This window comes from Babylonia areolata, chromosome 11 (genome assembly GCF_041734735.1).
Source record: "Babylonia areolata isolate BAREFJ2019XMU chromosome 11, ASM4173473v1, whole genome shotgun sequence".
Lineage (NCBI taxonomy): Eukaryota > Metazoa > Mollusca > Gastropoda > Neogastropoda > Buccinidae > Babylonia > Babylonia areolata.
This window is the reverse complement of record NC_134886.1, coordinates 37658430-37678278: the sequence shown is the minus strand read 5'-3', so window position 1 is coordinate 37678278 and position 19849 is coordinate 37658430. Positions and strand designations below refer to the sequence as shown.

The 19849-nt window shown below is 42.8% G+C and overlaps 2 protein-coding genes across 4 annotated transcripts in view; one reads left to right on the top strand and one right to left on the bottom strand.

The window, feature by feature from the left end:
• LOC143287717 (uncharacterized) overlaps positions 1-19849 on the bottom strand; it is a 55944-nt gene that overhangs the window by 22547 nt on the left and 13548 nt on the right. The window lies entirely within an intron of this gene.
• Positions 1-19849, top strand: part of LOC143287715 (uncharacterized) — a 37068-nt gene that overhangs the window by 13705 nt on the left and 3514 nt on the right. For both annotated transcript variants that reach the window (XM_076595938.1, XM_076595939.1), the window contains exons 5-11: positions 304-445; positions 2874-2986; positions 4723-4882; positions 8655-8803; positions 11309-11440; positions 13189-13353; positions 19007-19849. The exon at positions 19007-19849 is cut by the window's right edge and continues 3514 nt beyond it. In XM_076595938.1, the coding sequence (XP_076452053.1) occupies positions 304-445; positions 2874-2986; positions 4723-4882; positions 8655-8803; positions 11309-11440; positions 13189-13353; positions 19007-19114 (969 nt within the window). In that variant the 3' untranslated portion in view covers positions 19115-19849. The remainder of the gene's footprint in view (positions 1-303; positions 446-2873; positions 2987-4722; positions 4883-8654; positions 8804-11308; positions 11441-13188; positions 13354-19006) is intronic.

The following is a 19849-nucleotide window of genomic DNA, read 5'->3' as shown; positions in this document are numbered from 1 at the left end:
TTAATTATGTCGGTAATAATGCACACCTGCAAAATGTTCAACCCGAATTCAAAATCAAAGTAAAATAGTGATTAATAACAAATGCATGATAAAAGCTTAACGCGGAAAAAATCTTTCCAACCAAAATGCTGGCACTTGTCTTGCAAGTTTTTCATCCGAGTTCCTGACGCTTTACATGTTAGGAATGTTTAAATGTTGCTGTGTTTTTGGTGGGTTTTTTGTTGTTGTGTGTATTAGAATGTTACAAATAAAAACCTGGATGAACCCAGGCCAGTTACATGCACCCCTTTTTCTGTCCCTCAGGCGTGGGAGCTCTGTTGGGAGAGGTGGCAAGACATGTGGGTCTACGCTGAGCCCGTCGCCCGACCCTTAAGAACAGCGGGGCAGAACCCTTGTGTCAGGGCCGCTTTCAAGCTAGGGAAAGGTGCCTTCAAGCTGGGAAAAGGTATTATGACTTTGTATTATTTATAGGGAAAGGTGCCTTCAAGCTGGGAAAAGGTATTATGACTTTGTATTATTTATAGGGAAAGGTGCCTTCAAGCTGGGAAAAGGTATTATGACTTTGTATTATTTATAGGGAAAGGTGCCTTCAAGCTGGGAAAAGGTACTATGACTGTGTGTTATTTTTTGCAAAAGGTGCCTTCAAGCTGGGAAAAGGTATAATGACTGTATTATTTATAGGGAAAGGTGCCTTCAAGCTGGGAAAAGGTACTATGACTGTGTGTTATTTTTTGCAAAAGGTGCCTTCAAGCTGGGAAAAGGTATAATGACTGTATTATTTATAGGGAAAGGTGCCTTCAAGCTGGGAAAAGGTATTATAACTTTGTATTATTTATAGGGAAAGGTGCCTTCAAGCTGGGAAAAGGTATTTTGACTGTTATTTATAGTGAAAGGTGCCTTTAAGTAGGGAAAATGTATTATGACTGTTATTTATTGCGACTGTGTATTGTTTATAGATAAAAGTGTGCCTTCAAGCTGGGAAAAAGTATAATGACTATTATTTATAGCGAAATTTGCCTTCAAGCTTGGAAAAGGTATTTTGACTGTTATTTATAGTGAAAGGTGCCTTCAAGCTGGGAAAAGGTGCTATGACTTATTTATAGCAAAATGAGCCTTCAAGCTGGGAAAATGATTATTGGGAAAGGTGCCTTCAAGCTGGGAAAAGGTATTATGGCTGTATTATCTAAAGGGGAAAGGTATATATGACTGTATTGTCTAAAAAAAGATTCCTTTTTAAGCAAGTGCCACATTCCATATTCTGTGAATCAGCATATATTTCTTCCTTGCATGTTCATGTCAGCATGCTTGTGTGTGTGTGTGTGTTTGTGCGTGCACGCGCGCGCTCTGTGTCTGACCGACATGTTATTGTAAAGCACTTCAAGGGGTTTCAAAGCGCTTTAAATGCACTCTTATTATTCTATTGACAGATTTTATTTCTATAGTAATAATAATATATCATACTTATATGGTGGAAACTCCCCATGCATTGGGCTCAGAGTCTAAGCGTCTCACATGAAACAATACATACAATAAGTGCATTACACCACACAGGAACACATGACATAGAAGTGAAAAACAAAATCTATCAAAGTATCATCATCATCATCATCATCATCATCATTAATATTATTATTACTATTATTGTCATCATCATCATGATCATCATTAACATTAACATTATCATCATCATCATCATTATTATTATTGTTATTGATTGATTGATTGATGTGGATACTTATATAGCGCCTATCCTCGGTCAGAGACCAAGCTCTAAGCGCTTTACAAACACGGGGTCATTTGCACAACAGGCTGCCTATGTTGGTAGAGCAGACTGACGGCTGCCACTGGGCACTCATCATTCGCTTCCTGTGTCATTCAGTCAGATTTCAGGCGCACAGACATACACACTCAGACAGGCATGTATCATTTTTACGTGTATGACCGTTTTTGTTTATTTGCCCCGCCATGTAGGCAGCCATACTCCATTTTCGGGGGTTATGAAAGAGTGGGTGACCGACTCATCGTAGTGCAGTCCATGACCTTGGTGTGTGCATTATTATTATTATTATTATTATTATAATCATCACCATCATCATCATCATCGTTGTTGTTGTCGTCATCATCATCATCATCATCATAATAATTATTATTATTATTAATATTATGAAGGAGTGGGTGACCCACTGCAGTGCTGTCCATAACCTTGGTGTATTGCATTATTATCATTATTATTAGTAGTAGTAGTGTTACTGTTATTATCATTATTGTTATAATAATCATTATTATTGTCACGAAGAAGTGTGTGACCCACCGCAGTGCTGTCCATGACCTTGGTGTGTGCATTATTATCATCATTATAATCAGTATAATTGCATAATTATCATCATTATAATCAGTATTATCATTATGAAGCAGTGGGTGACCCATGGCAGTACTGTCCATGACCTTGGTGTGTGCATAATTATTATCATTATAATCAGTATTATCATTATGAAGTAGTGGGTGACCCATGGCAGTACTGTCCATGACCTTGGTGTGTGCATAATTATCATAATTATAATCAGTATTATCATTATGAAGCAGTGGGTGACCCATGGCAGTACTGTCCATGACCTTGGTGTGTGCATAATTATCCTCATTATAATCAGTATTATCATTATGAAGTAGTGGGTGACCCATGGCAGTGCTGTCCATGACCTTGGTGTGTGCATTATTATCATCATTATAATCAGTATTATCATTATGAAGCAGTGAGTGACCCATGGCAGTGCTGTCCATGACCTTGGTGTGTGCATTATTATCATCATAATAATCAGTATTATCATCATGAAGCAATGGGTGACCTTTGTGCATGCTGTGTGTCCCGCCCCCAGTGGCGTTAAAGGTGGGACGGACATGCACATGGCTGACACTGCTGCCCCTCACCCTCTGCTACCGAGCCACAGCTTTCCTCACCTGCACCACCATCAGGACCAGCCTCTTTGTGGTAAGCCAGACGCTGCCAGTGCCAACGGGCGTAATAGCCAAGTGGTTAAAGGGTTGGACTTTCAATCTGAGGGTCCTGGGTTCGAATCTCGATGACGGCGCCTGGTGGGTAAAGGGTGGAGTTTTTTCCGATCTCCCAGGTCAGCTTATGTGTGTAGACATGCAAGTGCCTTAAACCCCCTTCATGTGTATACGCAAGCAGAAGATCAGATACGCACGTTAAAGATCCTGTAATCAATGTCAGCGTTCGGTGGGTTATGGAAACAAGAACATACCCAGCATGCACCCCCCCGAAAATGGAGTATGACTGCCTATATGGCAGGGTAAAAAACAGTCATACAAGTAAAAGCCCACTCATGTAGGAGTAATCATGGGAGTTGCAGCCTACGAACAAAGTGCCAAAAACTCTTCTTTTCAGTGGCATTATTCCCACACTGCTCATTCTGTGTCCCCCATTCACAGCAACTGTTTCAGTCCCAGTGCTGGCGATCCACATGGAACCATCAGTGTTAAGTTGCCAAGAGTCCACACACCAGAGGAGACCCAGCACTGCTGCTGATTGACTTTGGTGGTGTTCAGTAGCACCTGTTCTAATTTAACGTTCTAAGGACACCACCAACTTATTCCCCTACTGATGACAATGATGGCTTCAGTGCCCAAACCTTTGCCCATCAACTTGCATTGTCTTTCATTACTCTGGAAGGCTATTCTGATAATATATTTATGATATGATCTATCTGTACAGATCTTAGATAAACCTTTTAATATTTTTTTTTCTTTTCTTTTTAAGCACTTTCTCTTTCATTTTATTCCCTTACTTAACATCAGATTGACAAACAGGCACAGAAACAGGAGAAAGTTGGCTCCACAGCTGATGTCGGCATAACCAGCCTCATCCTCAGGATGGCTTGGGTCTGCTAGCCCCTGAGTGGGCAAAAAGCAAAAACTCGAACAGAGCAGAATCCCCACAATTATCCTCCTTTTATCTAAGTCCTATACTTCCCAGCAAAGTATTTCTACCTCCTTGCATTTCCCTCGCGGCAGAGTGATACATTGATTGTAGACATGGCAAGGACGATGATGAACCAGTCATTATACAGGCTTTGGTGTCCAGTCTGAGCGCTTTAAGAAGGCTTTGTGGGTGATGGGATCGGACTAGCAAATTCCTGTCTTCAGGTTAGTCTGGGGGTGGTGTGTGTTTGTCACGCAGCTTCTGTTTTCTCTACAGAGCAGGATCTTAATCTGTTATTACTGGAAAATTTTCTGCACTTTTCTGAGCACGTATGAAATCATAGCTGGGCAAGGGGAGTATGGCACCAAAGAAATGAATTGTCACCAAGGGAGACTGTCCTCATAAGTCGATAAAGAAAAATACTGTGGGGTTTAAATGTTTTAAAATTTGGCCTCCTTTATTATTGATGTCGAATTTTTATTTTTATTTTTATTTTTTGTGATAAAGCACAGCTGCAAAATGTTCCATATGAATTTGAAAGTAGAATGATGATTTATTAAAAACAAAAAAAAAAAGAGATAATTCCAAAAGAATTTGACTGAAACGTTGGCACTCAAATAAAAAAAAAAAAGAAAAGCGTTTCATCCAGGCTCCTGACGTTTTAGATTTTTGGCCTTTGGCATTTTAAAGTTGTTTTTTTATGTTATTTATTTATCGTTTTTAAGTTTTTAAATTTCGTGATGAAAAACCTGAATAAACCCAGTGATATGTGTGTGTTCGTGTAGATGGACACTCTGGCACAACGGCTAAGGAAGAGGGGGGAGGAAGATGAGGAGGAGGTGGAGGCGGAACAATGCCGTCTGCTGGCCATAGAGCGGCGACAGGTGACCCTGCCCATGATCGAGGACCTGCTTCACCTGGTTCTGCCTGCTTGCCGAGAACACCGTGAGTAAGGATCAAATCCTGGAAAACTCCGTGAATAAGGATCGAATCCCCAAGAACACACCGTGAGTAAGGATCAGATCCCTGAGCACACCATGAGTGAGGATCGAATCCCAGAGAACACTGTGACTGAGGATCGAATCCCCCCCCCCCACTCACCAGGATTATCTCCCCCTCCACCAGACCTTGAATGGTGGTCTGAACATTCAACACTGGCTCATGTCTATTTTTTCCACATTGGACATTTGAACACCTGTGAATGACTAATTTTCTGCATTGACATGGGATACCTCACCACCACTGAATGTCTAATATTCCACAAAGGATATCTTAACACCACTGAATGTCTAATTTTTGACACAGGATATCTTAAAACACCACTGAATGTTTAATTTTCCACTTAGGATACCTCACCTACAATGAATATCTAATTTTCCACATAGGATACCTCACCTACAATGAATATCTAATTTTCCACATAGGACATCTTAACACCAGTGAATGTCTAATTTTCCACATCGACATAGGATACTGTATCTCACCACCAGCAAATATCTACTTTTCCACATAGGATATCTTAACATCAGTGAATGTCTGTTCACCACATGGACATAGGATACCTCACCACCAGCGAATATCTGAATTTCCACATAGGACATTTTAACATCAGTGAATGTCTAATTTTCCACATTGACATAGGATACTTAACCACCAATGAATGTCTAATTTCCCACATAGCATACATGACCGCCATTGAATATCTAATTTTTCACGCTGGATACCTCAACACTAGTGAATGTTTAATTTTCCACATTGGACATTTCAACCCAACTGAATGTCTGAATTTCCATACAGGATGTCTTAACACCAGTTAATATCTACTCTTCTAGTGAATGTCAGATTTTCCATGTACATTATCACAATACCAATCAACGTGTGACATTCTCTGAACATTGTCATCCTGATCCTTGTGTAGTCAGGGCTCGACATCAACAGTTGCCCGACTGCCCGGGGCAAGTAGATCATCATGTCGGGCAAGTATTGCCCTTACCGAACTTGCCCGACCGGGCAAGTTATATTTTCCAAGACTAGCATGTTTTGTTTTCAAAAATATCCATCACGCTCCCGACACCGATCGTCTGACACTCTTCCTCTTGCAGACGATGTTTTGAGTCTGACCGTGACAAGTGGTCACCGGAAAAAGAGAGCTATCATACAGCTCTAAAAGGTGATTTGCCATTGGTTGCTATTTTTGGACAGCCAGTGGTAATTCTTCTTATTGCGTAGTTCATCTTCCACCCATCACATCACAACTTAAAAAATCACGTTGCAACGTACTCTAATGTTGTTCCATTTTAAACAAACAAAAAAACCAAAAACAACCAGAGTTTGTTTCTATGACAGACCTGTTTGCCAGTACCATTTTTGGGGTAGTTTGTACATCATTTTGACTTACACAAAAATAGATTTCAGTACGACTTGTGAGGAAAGAAAAAAATGTTTTGGCCAAAGTGAGGAGTTTTGACACTGCTCGCATGACGACAGGTTCATTGGAGGAAAATGAAAAGTTCACTGCTGGCACCTGCCCCGTCGGTGTTACATGACAGCCAGCCAGGCCTGTTTGTAGCCAGTCCAAGAGGGCAACCTACATGGATGGCTGTGCCCATCTTCGTCCCCCCCCACCCACCCCCAATCTTCCTCCACCTACACCTCACCCCTCCACAGGCAGGGTTGTCAAAATCACTGCTGCGCTATCCCTTCACCACCCTCCCCTCCATTTCTTTGATCGTGATCTGCCTGCCTTTCTGCCTCATTCAGTGTCTCTTTCTCTCTGTCTCTCTCTCTCTCTCTCTCCCTGATGTTTTGAAAAACTGCCCATGTGGTGGTAGAATAGAGAACGAACTACATGTACTAACAGCCTGTCCATTATATGATGATATTAGAAGGAAATATTTGCTTAAGCATATGCAAAATATTAGAAATCTGTCATTATCATTTCTGCTGCAAAACGAAAGTTGTAATGTGACCAGAGATGTTGCAATGTTGGTTTTTTATGCATTAAGACTGAGAGAAGAGCACTTTCAGCCCTAAACAGAAATATCAGCCTTGTGCTTTTCATTTAGTTTACTTGTCCTCAGTGAGCTCAATGTGTATTAAGTGGATTGTTTTCGTTCTTCCTATTTTATTTTAGTCAAGCTGTGTGTGCAACACGTGCACCCAAAATGTATACAGGTTGGTGACCTTACATTAAAATTCTTGTGTTCTTGCGTTCTCTCTCTCTCCCTCGCATCTCAGTGTAAAGGTCAAGTTGGTAAATCAAAAAGGAAACAGCCGTTCTGTAGAATCATAACTTAAACCAAGTCAACACAGACATGACCTCCACAACCCCCCCCCCCCCACCCCCCCAACCCCACCCCCATCTCATTCCTTCACCCCCCTACCCCCTAACTTCTCTTTGACCCCTCCTCCAGACACCACCTCCCATATCGCAGACTTAATTGTAACGTAACCCCCCCCCCCCCCCCCCGTCACCCCCCTCCCCCCTTTTTTTACATGGTCAGACTGGGAATAGTAGAAAGGATGGAGGCAGGGTAGAGGTCAAAAGTCCAGTTTTGCTGAGGGGATCGATACATATCAAAGGACATTGTGGAATGCTCCGTTGCTAAGCAACCTCCATGTAGAAGAACAGCTGTACCACCTTCCCTCTCTGGAACTGTGACCCTTCACCACCCCTTTCACTCACACACACACACACACACTCTCTCTCTCTCTCTCTCTGTGTCTCTGATGCCGGGTGAGAACAACTGAAACCCATCCTGGTGTGGCCATCCTCACAAGTGAATTTTCAACAGAGTTGCCATACCAGGCAAGTGAGAAACAATAAATGTTGACCCCATCTAACAGAATCACTTGGATCTGTCAAATCCTGACATTGATTGTCTCACAGTACAAATGCTGGCTTTTCTTTTTAACTCTGCATGTTGCTGTTTGCAGTGGAGGTTAAAAAAAGAAATAATTTCTGTGGCTGACAGTCAGTTGCAAAAACATGCCAAAGGCAGTGTTTTGTCAAGTGAGACTGAGATAAAACTTGTACTGGCTGTTCAAAACAACAGTTATCTTTGGTGAAACCCAACAAAGCAAACATCAGTTAAGGAAAAGGGCTTGACTACTTTGTGTGTGTGTGTGTGTGTGCGTGTGTGTGTATGTGTGTGTGTGTGTGTGTGCACGCGCGCATATGAGCATTTGGTGATGCATGTAAGTTTCTGAAAGTTGGGCAAGTGCAAATTCTGTCCGGGCAAGTGAATTTTCCAGTCACTTGCCTGACTGGGCAAGTGGGAAGAAAAGTTAATGTCAGGCCCTGGTAGTGCATGATTCTTTTTATTTTCTTTGTGTATGTATGTGTGTGTGTGTGTGTGTGTGTGTGTGTGCTTGTGTGTGCATGTGTGTGTGTGTGTGTGTGTGTGTGTGTATGAACATAGACTAGTGTTAGGGCATTTGATTGGACATCTGTACAGGGTAAATGCATACAGGTTTTTGTTTTACTGTTTAAATGCCTGTTTTGCATTTTCTTTTCACATTGTACAATGCAGTTGAACATGTTTTACATGGAAAGGCACTATATAAATTGAATTATTATTATTATTAGCATTAACATTAGTATTTTGATCAATATCATTATTATTGTTATTGAGCCCTGACAGTTCCCCACGAAGCTAAGGGACCAAGCAAGCATCGTTATTGTTATCATTGCTGTCAATAGCGTGGTGGCTTGCAGGCAGAGGTGCAGATGACGGGGCTCCAGCACTGACCACAGAGGCCAGACGCCTGGCTGAGCAAATCTACAGCAGCAAGAGTGACGTGAGGATGATGCTCAAACTGAAAGTGTGTGTACTGCTGGGCTGGATGTTGTCCCTCGTGGCTATAGTAAGTCCCTGATCTGTAATGTTTGTTTGGTGTCACGTACTGTATCATGTAAAACTGATGCAAACTAGGCCCATCAGTTTGCTCTGCTTGGCCAAATTTTGTGCAGCTAACAGTGAAAAGATGCCCCATCTTGCCCGGTCCACTCTTAGCCAGTCAAACGCCTCTGAAAGCTACAAATGTTTGCTTTCATTCATTTTGATACTTTTCTTTTTTTTTAATTTAAAAAAAAAAAATCTTTTTCTTCTTTTTTTTTTTTTTTTTTTTTAATCTGGGGATTATACATTAAGTGAAAGGGCTGGTGTTCTCATGAGACAGTCTTATTTGCCTAAAGGAGTTTAATGGTTAATATGATGATATGTCAAGAACTGTTTTGCTTTCGATTTCTTAGATGTGACCGAGTTTTGTGTTGAATGCAGTTGCATTACAAAAACGAAAAAGAGCAGTCATGTGTGGTCCGCTGGACCAGCCTAAAAAGTAACAGTATCAAATGTGACACAGAATATGTGCATGAGTAAAGATGTTGACCATTTTGCTTTCCTGCACAAAAAGATCTACACATGGCAGCACAGGGTGCAGTCAGCTTTTCACAGCACAATTCCCCAACTCTGCCAGTGACAACTCTGCCAGAATGCGTCATTTCTTTCAATATTATCTCTGTCTTTAGCCTTCTCAGGCACACTGAGTCAAGGAGATGCAGTAGTAAGAACCTAAAGTCATGGCTTGATATCACTTTATCAGTGTTTATAGTGTCAAGGAGATGCAGCAGTAAAAACTTAAAGTCATGGCTTGATATCACTTTATCAGTGTCTAGATGTGAATCTCTCAAACAAAGACATACAGTGTCAAGGAGATGCAGCAGTGAAAACTTAAAGTCATGGCTTAACTCTTTCTGGACGAAGGAATGCTCACGCATTCCTACACAAAACGTATTCGGTTTCGGACGAAGGAATGGAATAGCATTCTCCGAAAGTAAAATTCCATCATGCGCTGTACACGTGATTTTGTGATTAGCCAAGCAGAGTGCGCTATTCTGGGTCACTCCACAATCAAACAGTATGATTGGTTAATATGGGATGTGTGGCCTGTCTCGCACACACGCTGACAAAGTCACTGACCGGTCGTCTGCTCGCGTGCCAGCCTGTTAGCAAAGCGGCCTCTTCTCGGAATGTTGTGAAGCGAACAAGGCAGTGACAGCAATGTTTTAGGGTTGCCGAAGTACTTGAAATGCTACAAACTGAAGGGTCGGACATTGAAGAGGTGGATGATGACGAAGAAGAAAGCGAATTTAATGCAGAAAGCGAGCATGGGTATGGTGATTTGGGGTGAAAAATTGGCAGTATTTTCTACATATGGCAAAACTGTAAAAATAAGATGAGAAATTTGATTTTTTTACATGTAATAGCTCAACACGTAATAAACCATTTCATTTTCTTACACAGTATTTTGTATTTTTTGTAATTTTTTTCCTAACCCTTACAAATGGGCCGTCTGTGGGGAAAAGCAAGGGAGAAAACTTGTCGTCCCGAGTGAGTTAATATCACTTTATCAGTGTCTAGATGTGAATCTCTCAAACAGAGGCACACTGAGTCAAGGAGATGCAGCAGTAAAAACTTAAAGTCATGGCTTGATATCACTTTATCAGTGTCTAGATGTGAATCTCTCAGAGGCATGCAGTGTCAAGGAGATTTTTTTTAGATTTTTTTTTTTAAAGTGTATCACAAGTGAGTCTTGAAGGCCTTGCCTCTCTTGTTGTTGTTATCATTATTTCGGTTATATACCTGTTACATTTCTTGATTTAATCAACTGACATGACCTCTTTTAATTGTTCTCTCTTACCTATGTTTCAGTTTATATGCATATGTTTGTGTGGGGATGTTTGAGTGAATGTTTTTAGTGCTATTGTAAAGCGCATAGAGCTTCAAGAATATGCGCTATAGCAAGAAGTCTTAATAAATAAAATAAATAAGGAGATGCAGCAGTAAGAACTTAAAGTCATGGCTTGATATCACTTTATCAGTGTCTAGATGTGAACCTCTCAAACAGAGGCGCACTGAGTCAGTGTGGGGAGGGTAGAAAAGGTGAAGGATCCCGCATCCTTGACCACAATTTCTCTTTCACAGATAATAAAGTATTACTGTATCTTTTCCCGCCATCGGGAGTGTACGTAAGTATTCATTTGGGCTAGGGTTTTGCATAGGAAGGTGGGGCCCAGTCCTCTTCTCATGCCGTTTTAACCTTCCTCATCCAAAGTCAGGCCAGAGGAAGGTATCCATTCACATCTTGGTTGAGAGGATAATTGGACCGAAGCATTTTTCTCAAGGACACAACGCAATACAGTCTGTGGTGTTCACAAAGTTTACCATATCAGGCAATGGTTTGAATTATGTGCCTTTGCTGTTATAAAGAGTCTCAGTACTTTAAGTTCTAAGGTTGTTGGCCAGTGTTCAACCGTTATTTCAAAGCCTGTTGATAACTGTTTTTGGTTTTTAATTTGAACTGTTTCAGGGTGTTTCGTTTATCAGACTGGTTCCCAGTCTTCCGGGAAAGGGTTATGAAAATCTGGTGACTCGCATCGATCGGGTGTGGAACTGGTGTATAGATCTCTTGCCGGACATCAAGGGCATGCACAAACCCAAGGTAGGTTATTAGGTGTGGGGGTGGGTGGGTGAGTGTGTGGTCTCAAGCTTCCAAGGAGAGACATTCAGCTGGCCAGTCCCCTAAGGAAGGTATTTTTTTGTTGATTTGTTTTATTAACAAAGCTGAAACCTTGGACTAGCCACAAAGAGTGTTGGTGTTGTTCTTTTTTTTCTTCTACTTTCTACTTCTGCTTATTAATGAAAGCTTTAGATTTTAAGCTGCATTCAGCCAAGCTGAAGCTAATTTGCCACAGTGTAAGGTTACCACCAAACAGACACTGATTTCTGGTACATGTGTTTTGTTGTTATTGTTTTTTTCTGGTGCACCTTTTTTGTGCTGAGTGACAGGAGTGTCTTCTCCCCACAGGGATGCTGTGGGTCTCTTTCACTGTACTATAGTATCCCCGCCTTCTGGAAATTCTTCTTCTCTATGACTCTGTTTGATTCCGGGTGTTCTTTTTCTTTCTGTCATATCTTCCTGTATTTTCTGCATTGCTGGTCCATTTACATTCCCACCCACCCCCAAACAACAACTTCTTCTTCTTCTTCGTTCGTGGGCTGCAACTCCCACGTTCACTCGTATGCACGCGAGTGGGCTTTTACGTGTATGACCGTTTTTACCCCGCCATGTAGGCAGCCATACTCCGTTTTCGGGGGTGTGCATGCTGGATATGTTATTGTTTCCATAACCCACCGAACGCTGACATGGATTACAGGATCTTTAACGTGCGTATTGATCTACTGCTTGCATATACACACGAAGGGGGTTCAGGCACTAGCAGGTCTGCACATATGTTGACCTGGGAGATCGTAAAAATCTCCACCCTTCACCCACCAGGCGCCGTCACAGTGATTCGAACCCGGGACCCTCAGATTGACAGTCCAACGCTTTAACCACTCAGCTATTGCGCCCGTCGACAACAACAACAAAAGCCTTGAATATATTTTGTCTTTTTCAAGGCTTGATAATTGGGTGTTCTTACTGTATTGTGTGTTTGACACCAAGGATGTGTGAGGTACCTATTGGCAAAATTTGGTATTGTGCGCTTGCTGTTATGGATGACTTTGTGAATGACATATAAAGTATGTTTGTGTTAAGGTTACTGGGTTTTTTTTTGTTGTTTTCTTTTTTTCATTTTCTGGGGAGAACAATTATGGAATGGTCAACATCAGAGGCATGTTCTGGGTTTATGTGCATGAATGTAACTTAAGTTTTTGTTTCCAGAATTTTATGATTTGTTTTTGTGCCAGGCTTTTACAGGATCAATATTTAAAGTCTGTCAGTCCTGATGTGACCCTATGTGGTGTGCTGGGCTTTACACGACAAAGAAATGAAGAAAAAAATGACTTGTTTTGTGTTTTATTGTATTGTATTGCATTGTATTACTTATTTGTCAAAACAGATTTCTCCGTGTGAAATTCGGGCTGCTCTCCCAAGGGAAAGTGTATTGCTACACTGAGAGTGCCACCGTTTTATTATTTTATGCCTGCAATTTTATTTGTTTTCCTATCGAAGTGGATTTTTCTACAGAATTTTGCCAGGGAGAACCCTTTTGTTGCCATGGGTTCTTTTACGTGTGCTAAATGCAGGCTGCACACGGGACCCGTTTGGTCCCCCTGGTTCGGGAGAAAACACTGGCAACTATAGGACTCGAACCAGTGTGCTCACATTTTCTCGCTTCCTAGTCGGACGTGTTACCTCTAGGCCAACGATCCACATGCAGCTGCCTCAACTGTTGGTTGTTGCAGGATCCCTTACGGCGCGTGGACCTGTTGTTGAGGCAGCTGATGGGGGCTGTGGTGGAGCTGCTGGCCGGGGTCTTCCACCTGTCCTCCTCTGTCTTGACGGGGCTGGGGAAGGGGGGTCTGCTGATGGTGGAGCTCTGTCAGCAGCTGTTCTGTGCCTTTTTCAAGGTGAGTCACTGTGCTGTTCTGTGCCTTTTTCAAGGTGAGTCACTGTGTGCTGTTCTGTGCCTTTTTCAAGGTGAGTTACTGAACTGTTCTGTGCCTTTTTCAAGGTGAGTTACTGAACTGTTCTGTGCCTTTTTCAAGGTGAGTCACTGTGTGCTGTTCTGTTCCTTTTTCAAGGTGAGTCACTGTACTGTTCTGTGCCTTTTTCAAGGTGAGTTACTGTGTGCTGTTCTGTGCCTTTTTCAAGGTGAGTCACTGTGTGCTGTTCTGTGCCTTTTTCAAGGTGAGTCACTGTACTGTTCTGTGCCTTTTTCAAGGTGAGTCACTGTACTGTTCTGTGCCTTTTTCAAGGTGAGTCACTGTGTGCTGTTCTGTGCCTTTTTCAAGGTGAGTCACTGTGTGCTGTTCTGTGCCTTTTTCAAGGTGAGTCACTGTGTGCTGTTCTGTGCCTTTTTCAAGGTGAGTCACTGTGCTGTTCTGTGCCTTTTTCAAGGTGAGTTAATGTGTGCTGTTCTGTGCCTTTTTCAAGGTGAGTCACTGTGCTGTTCTGTGCCTTTTTCAAGGTGAGTTACTGAACTGTTCTGTGCCTTTTTCAAGGTGAGTTACTGTGTACTGTTCTGTGCCTTTTTCAAGGTGAGTTAATGTGTGCTGTTCTGTGCCTTTTTCAAGGTGAGTCACTGTGCTGTTCTGTGCCTTTTTCAAGGTGAATTACTGAACTGTTCTGTGCCTTTTTTCAAGGTGAGTTACTGTGCTGTTCTGTGCCTTTTTCAAGGTGAGTCACTGTGTGCTGTTCTGTGCCTTTTTCAAGGTGAGTCACTTTGTACTGTTCTGTGCCTTTTTCAAGGTGAGTTACTGTGCTGTTCTGTGCCTTTTTCAAGGTGAGTGTGTACTGTTCTGTGCCTTTTTCAAGGTGAGTCACTGTGTGTTGTTCTGTGCCTTTTTCAAGGTGAGTCACTGTGCTGTTCTGTGCCTTTTTCAAGGTGAGTTACTGTGTGCTGTTCTGTGCCTTTTTCAAGGTGAGTTACTGAACTGTTCTGTGCCTTTTTCAAGGTGAGTTACTGTGTGCTGTTCTGTGCCTTTTTCAAGGTGAGTCACTGTGTGCTGTTCTGTGCCTTTTTCAAGGTGAGTTACTGTGTGCTGTTCTGTGCCTTTTTCAAGGTGAGTCACTGTGTGCTGTTCTGTGCCTTTTTCAAGGTGAGTCACTGTGTGCTGTTCTGTGCCTTTTTCAAGGTGAGTCATTGTGTGCTGTTCTGTGCCTTTTTCAAAGTGAGTCATTGTGTGCTGTTCTGTGCCTTTTTCAAGGTGAGTCACTGTGTGCTGTTCTGTGCCTTTTTCAAAGTGAGTCACTGTGTGCTGTTCTGTGCCTTTTTCAAGGTGAGTCACTGTGTGCTGTTCTGTGCCTTTTTCAAGGTGAGTTACTGTGTGCTGTTCTGTGCCTTTTTCAAGGTGAGTTACTGAACTGTTCTGTGCCTTTTTCAAGGTGAGTCGCCCCTGCTTTGTGCTGTTCTGTCTCTTGTTGAAGGTGAGTCACACCTGCTTTGTTCGAGTCACACCTGCTTTGTGCTGTTCTGTCTCTTGTTGAAGGTGAGTCACACCTGTTTTGTGCTGTTCTGTCTCTTGTTGAAGGTGAGTCACACCTGCTTTGTGCTGTTCTGTCTCTTGTTGAAGGTGAGTCACACCTGCTTTGTGCTGTTCTGTCTCTTGTTGAAGGTGAGTCACACCTGCTTTGTGCTGTTCTGTCTCTTGTTGAAGGTGAGTCACACCTGCTTTGTTCGAGTCACACCTGTTTTGTGCTGTTCTGTCTCTTGTTGAAGGTGAGTCACACCTGCTTTGTGCTGTTCTGTCTCTTGTTGAAGGTGAGTCACACCTACTTTCCATTTCTCCACATTAGTGGGTTAGTAGTCTAGTACTGGTAGTTTGCATCCTCACCATATAGTCAGCAGAAAACTTTAGAGTGACAGAACTGCTTAGCATATGAAGATACTTAGTTCCAGAATGACCATGAGTCAGTCAACAGCTGAACAGGAAAGCAACTTGCACAGATCATTTCTTTTTAGAAGAGTGTGTACAGCTGGATATAAAACCGAGGAATGGTGAAAGATTTAGACATATAACTTGATTTGGCCTGATGACTAAAATGAATATCAGTATTTGTTATTTCAGCCTTTCATGGCAGCATTGTCCAGCATTTCATTATGGTTAAGTATTGTGTTTGACCTGGGCTTTTTGTAAATGTGTTCCAGGTGTGCTGCTTGCTTCTTAGTAGCATTCGGAGTTAGATCTCTCAGTGACCGTGCTTGTCGTGCAAGGAAAGAGTGAGAGTGTCTACGCCTGCCCTGTGTGTCTTTTCTCTCTCCTTTGTTCCCAGACTTTTTTTTTTTTTTCCTCCAACATCTGGCATTACCAACAAGGATAAGCAGGTAAGGTTCTAGAACTGAACTGAAGCGGCCACACAGCCCTAAAGAAGAAAGCCTTGACAGACAAATAAAGCCCAGCAGAAGTCCCACAACTGCGCCGGCACAGGAGGTCCCCCGTGCAGTGGTGTGCAGCACCCCAGGTGCCACAGTTTTCTGGTGAACCTGGTGAGATATCAGCGGATGATTTCACCATGATGAGAATGGCAGATGCTTACCCCTGGCAGATGAGAAGGCTGCCTTTCCCTTGGAGGATGAGACAGCTGCCTATCCCATGAGATGGCAGCTTATATCCCATGGCATATGAGACAGCTGCCCATTCCATGGCGGTTGACACAGCTGCCTATCCCATGGTGGTAGAGACAGCTGCCTATCCCACAGCAGATGAGAAGGCTGCCTATCCCATGGTGGATGAGAAGACTGCCTATCCCATGGTGGATGAGAAGGCTGCCTATCCCACAGCAGATGAGAAGGCTGCATATCCCACAGCAGATGAGAAGGCTGCCTATCCCATGGCAGAGGAGAAGGCTGCCTATCGCATGACAGATGAGAAGGCTGCCTATCCCATGGTGGATGAGAAGACTGCCTATCCCATGGTGGATGAGAAGGCTGCCTATCCCACAGCAGATGAGAAGGCTGCATATCCCACAGCAGATGAGAAGGCTGCCTATATCCCATGACAGATGAGAAGACTGCCTATATCTCATGGTGGATGAGAAGGCTGCCTATCCCATGACAGATGAGAAGACTGCCTATATCCCATGGTGGATGAGAAGGCTGCCAGTCCCATGGTGGTAGAGACAGCTGTCTATCCCATGGCAGATGAGAAGGCTGCCTATCCCATGGTGGATGAGAAGGCTGCCTATCCCATGACAGATGAGAAGGCTGCCTATATCCCATGGTGGATGAGAAGGCTGCCTATCCCATGGTGGATGAGAAGGCTGCCTATCCCATGGTGGATGAGAAGGCTGCCTATCCCATGACAGATGAGAAGGCTGCCTATCCCATGGTGGATGAGAAGGCTGCCTATACCATGACAGATGAGAAGGCTGCCTATATCCCATGGTGGATGAGAAGGCTGCCTATCCGATGACAGATGAGAAGGCTGCCTATCCCATGACAGATGAGAAGGCTGCCCATCCCATGGTGGATGAGAAGGCTGCCTATCCCATGACAGATGAGAAGGCTGCCTATCCCATGACAGATGAGAAGGCTGCCTATATCCCATGGTGGATGAGAAGGCTGCCTATCCCATGACAGATGAGAAGGCTGCCTATATCCCATGGTGGATGAGAAGGCTGCCTATCCCATGGTGGATGAGAAGGCTGCCTATCCCATGGTGGATGAGAAGGCTGCCTATCCCATGACAGATGAGAAGGCTGCCTATCCCATGACAGATGAGAAGGCTGCAGATGAGAAGGCTGCCTATCCCATGGCAGATGAGAAGGCTGCCTATCCCATGGTGGATGAGAAGGCTGCCTATCCCATGACAGATGAGAAGGCTGCCTATCCCATGGTGGTAGAGACAGCTGCCTATCCCATGGTGGATGAGAAGGCTGCCTATATCCCATGACAGATGAGAAGGCTGCCTATCCCATGGTGGATGAGAAGGCTGCCTATATCCCATGACAGATGAGAAGGCTGCCTATCCCATGGTGGATGAGCACTTAACACACTCCCCCCTGTGGTCTGAATGGATTGTGTGTGTGTGTGTGGTTTGATGATGAATGTCTTGGTGTGACATATATATAGGAGACAAGAACCCAGACTTCCATAGCATGGGTATGGCAATGGTTTGGGATGGAAAGCCAGTTGCAAGAGTTATTTTAATTACACATACTTAACCGTGACCCAACTAGTGCAGTCTCCGGCAGGGGTCTGACATTCCTGTCCTGTGCAAACTACTATCCGCCTATGCGGAGCAGACGAAACTACGGCCGATAACCTCCCGGAAGCAGGTAACCTCCCCTTTGTCCCGCTGGTTATCGCCCTCTTTTTCCGGCAGCCATCATGACTCCTGTACCTGTGCTCTTCATACGGCTAAGTTTTTTCATATTTTCTGTCTGTCTGTCGATTCTCTGGCGTTCTTGTTTGTGGTCAGATTATGTCTCCAACCAGGTCACATAATTATGTAGCTCGATTGGGGAATCGTGCTGAAAATAAGGCGCGTTCCTATCTAAGGCTAAGATGGTGATGATCTGGGAAGGCGGTGAGCTCCCATCGCCTGCCAGACTATGTATGTCATATCTTTATTTCAGTTTAGATACAGGGATTGTAAATTGCCAACTGAAGTTGGCAGGCGTCATAATACGTGCATCAGCATCTGCCTGTTATATGGGTGTAGTTGGATTTGAGTTTCATTTTGTAATGGAATGTCCAAAATGTGATAATAATAATAATAATAATGGATACTTATATAGCACACTATCCAGAAATCTGCTCTAGGTGCTTTACGAAAACGCTTTTGTTAACATAATACATCGTATCTATGTTACATACACACACCAAAATACGACTACACACACACACACACACACACACACACACACACACACGCTGCATACATACATTTTAACATACATGTGTATCTAACAGCTACCCTAACACATACACACATAATCTTTGAAATAAGCTTAGAAAAGAAAGGAAAAAAAAAATTTTTAAAGAAAGAAAGAAAAAACTACAATGACGACATGAAACCAAAGTTTTTTTCAAGTTTTGTTGCTTGTTTTTTGTGGTTTTTTTTGTAATTCATTCAGAGCACAAAGGGGAGTGTGTGTTTAGTGCTGGGAAGAGTGTGAAAAGATTGCTATCTGAAATATTTGATATCCTTATCTTTATCCTATCAGTGATTTGATAATGTGTTACAATGACTGTTCAGATTTTTGGTCTTTTTGCACGTTTAAATCACCAAATGAGTTTTTGCTCAGTTGATTTTCAATGTTTGATGTAACTAAAGAAGCAATGCATATGTTGCTACTGTCTGTCCAACTTGGGCTAAAGGATTGAATTTTCTTGTTTCTTGATTCTTGATTCCTCTGTGTGTGTATGTGTGTGTGTGTGTACGCGTGCGCCCGTATGTGTGTGTGCGTGTGCATGTGCGTGTGTGTGTATGTGTGTGTTTACATGCGTGCAAGTACTCATGTGTGTGTGTGTGTTTGCGTGCGTGCGAGCGCTCGTGTGTGTGTGTGTGTGTGTGCGTGCGTGCATGGGCTCATGTGTGTGTGTTTGTGTGTGTGCAGTGTGCAGGAGGGGTGACCACCAGCTGCCTAGGGTTCCTGGCCAGCAGGGTGATGGTCATGGTGGATCTTGCGGTCAGGCTGACCAGCAGTGTGTTGCAGTGTGTGTGACTGTGTGAACCTCGTGGTCGGTGTGTCCCGATCCACAGCACCATAGTACATGGGGTTGTGTAGTACTGTGCAGGGCTTAGGGTACACTGAACTGTGCCGTGAACAATGTATGAATGATCTTGTGAACTACTGTCATCAGCAATTTATGAATGATTTTGTGAACTATTGTCATGAACAAAACATGAGTGATCTTGTGAATTATGTCATCAATAATGTATAAATGATCTTGTGAACTATTGTCATGAACAAAACATGAATGATCTTGTTAGCTATGTCATAGCAATGTATGAATGATCTTGTGAACTATTGTCATGAACAAAACATGAATGATCTTGTGAACTATGTCATCAATAATGTATAAATGATCTTGTGAACTACTGTCATGAACAAAACATGAATGATCTTGTGAGCTATGTCATCAGCAATGTATGAATGATCTTGTGAACTACTGTCATGAACAAAACATGAGTGATCTTGTGAACTATGTCATCAATAATGTATAAATGAGCTTGTGAACTACTGTCATGAACAAAGCATGAATGATCTTATGAACTATGTCATCAATAATGTATGAATGATCTTGTGAACTACTGTCATGAACAAAACATGAATGATCTTGTGAGCTATGTCATCAACAATGTATAAATGATCTTGTGAACTACTGTCATGAACAAAACATGAATGATCTTGTTGAACAATGTCATCAGCAATATATAAATCATCTTGTGAATTATG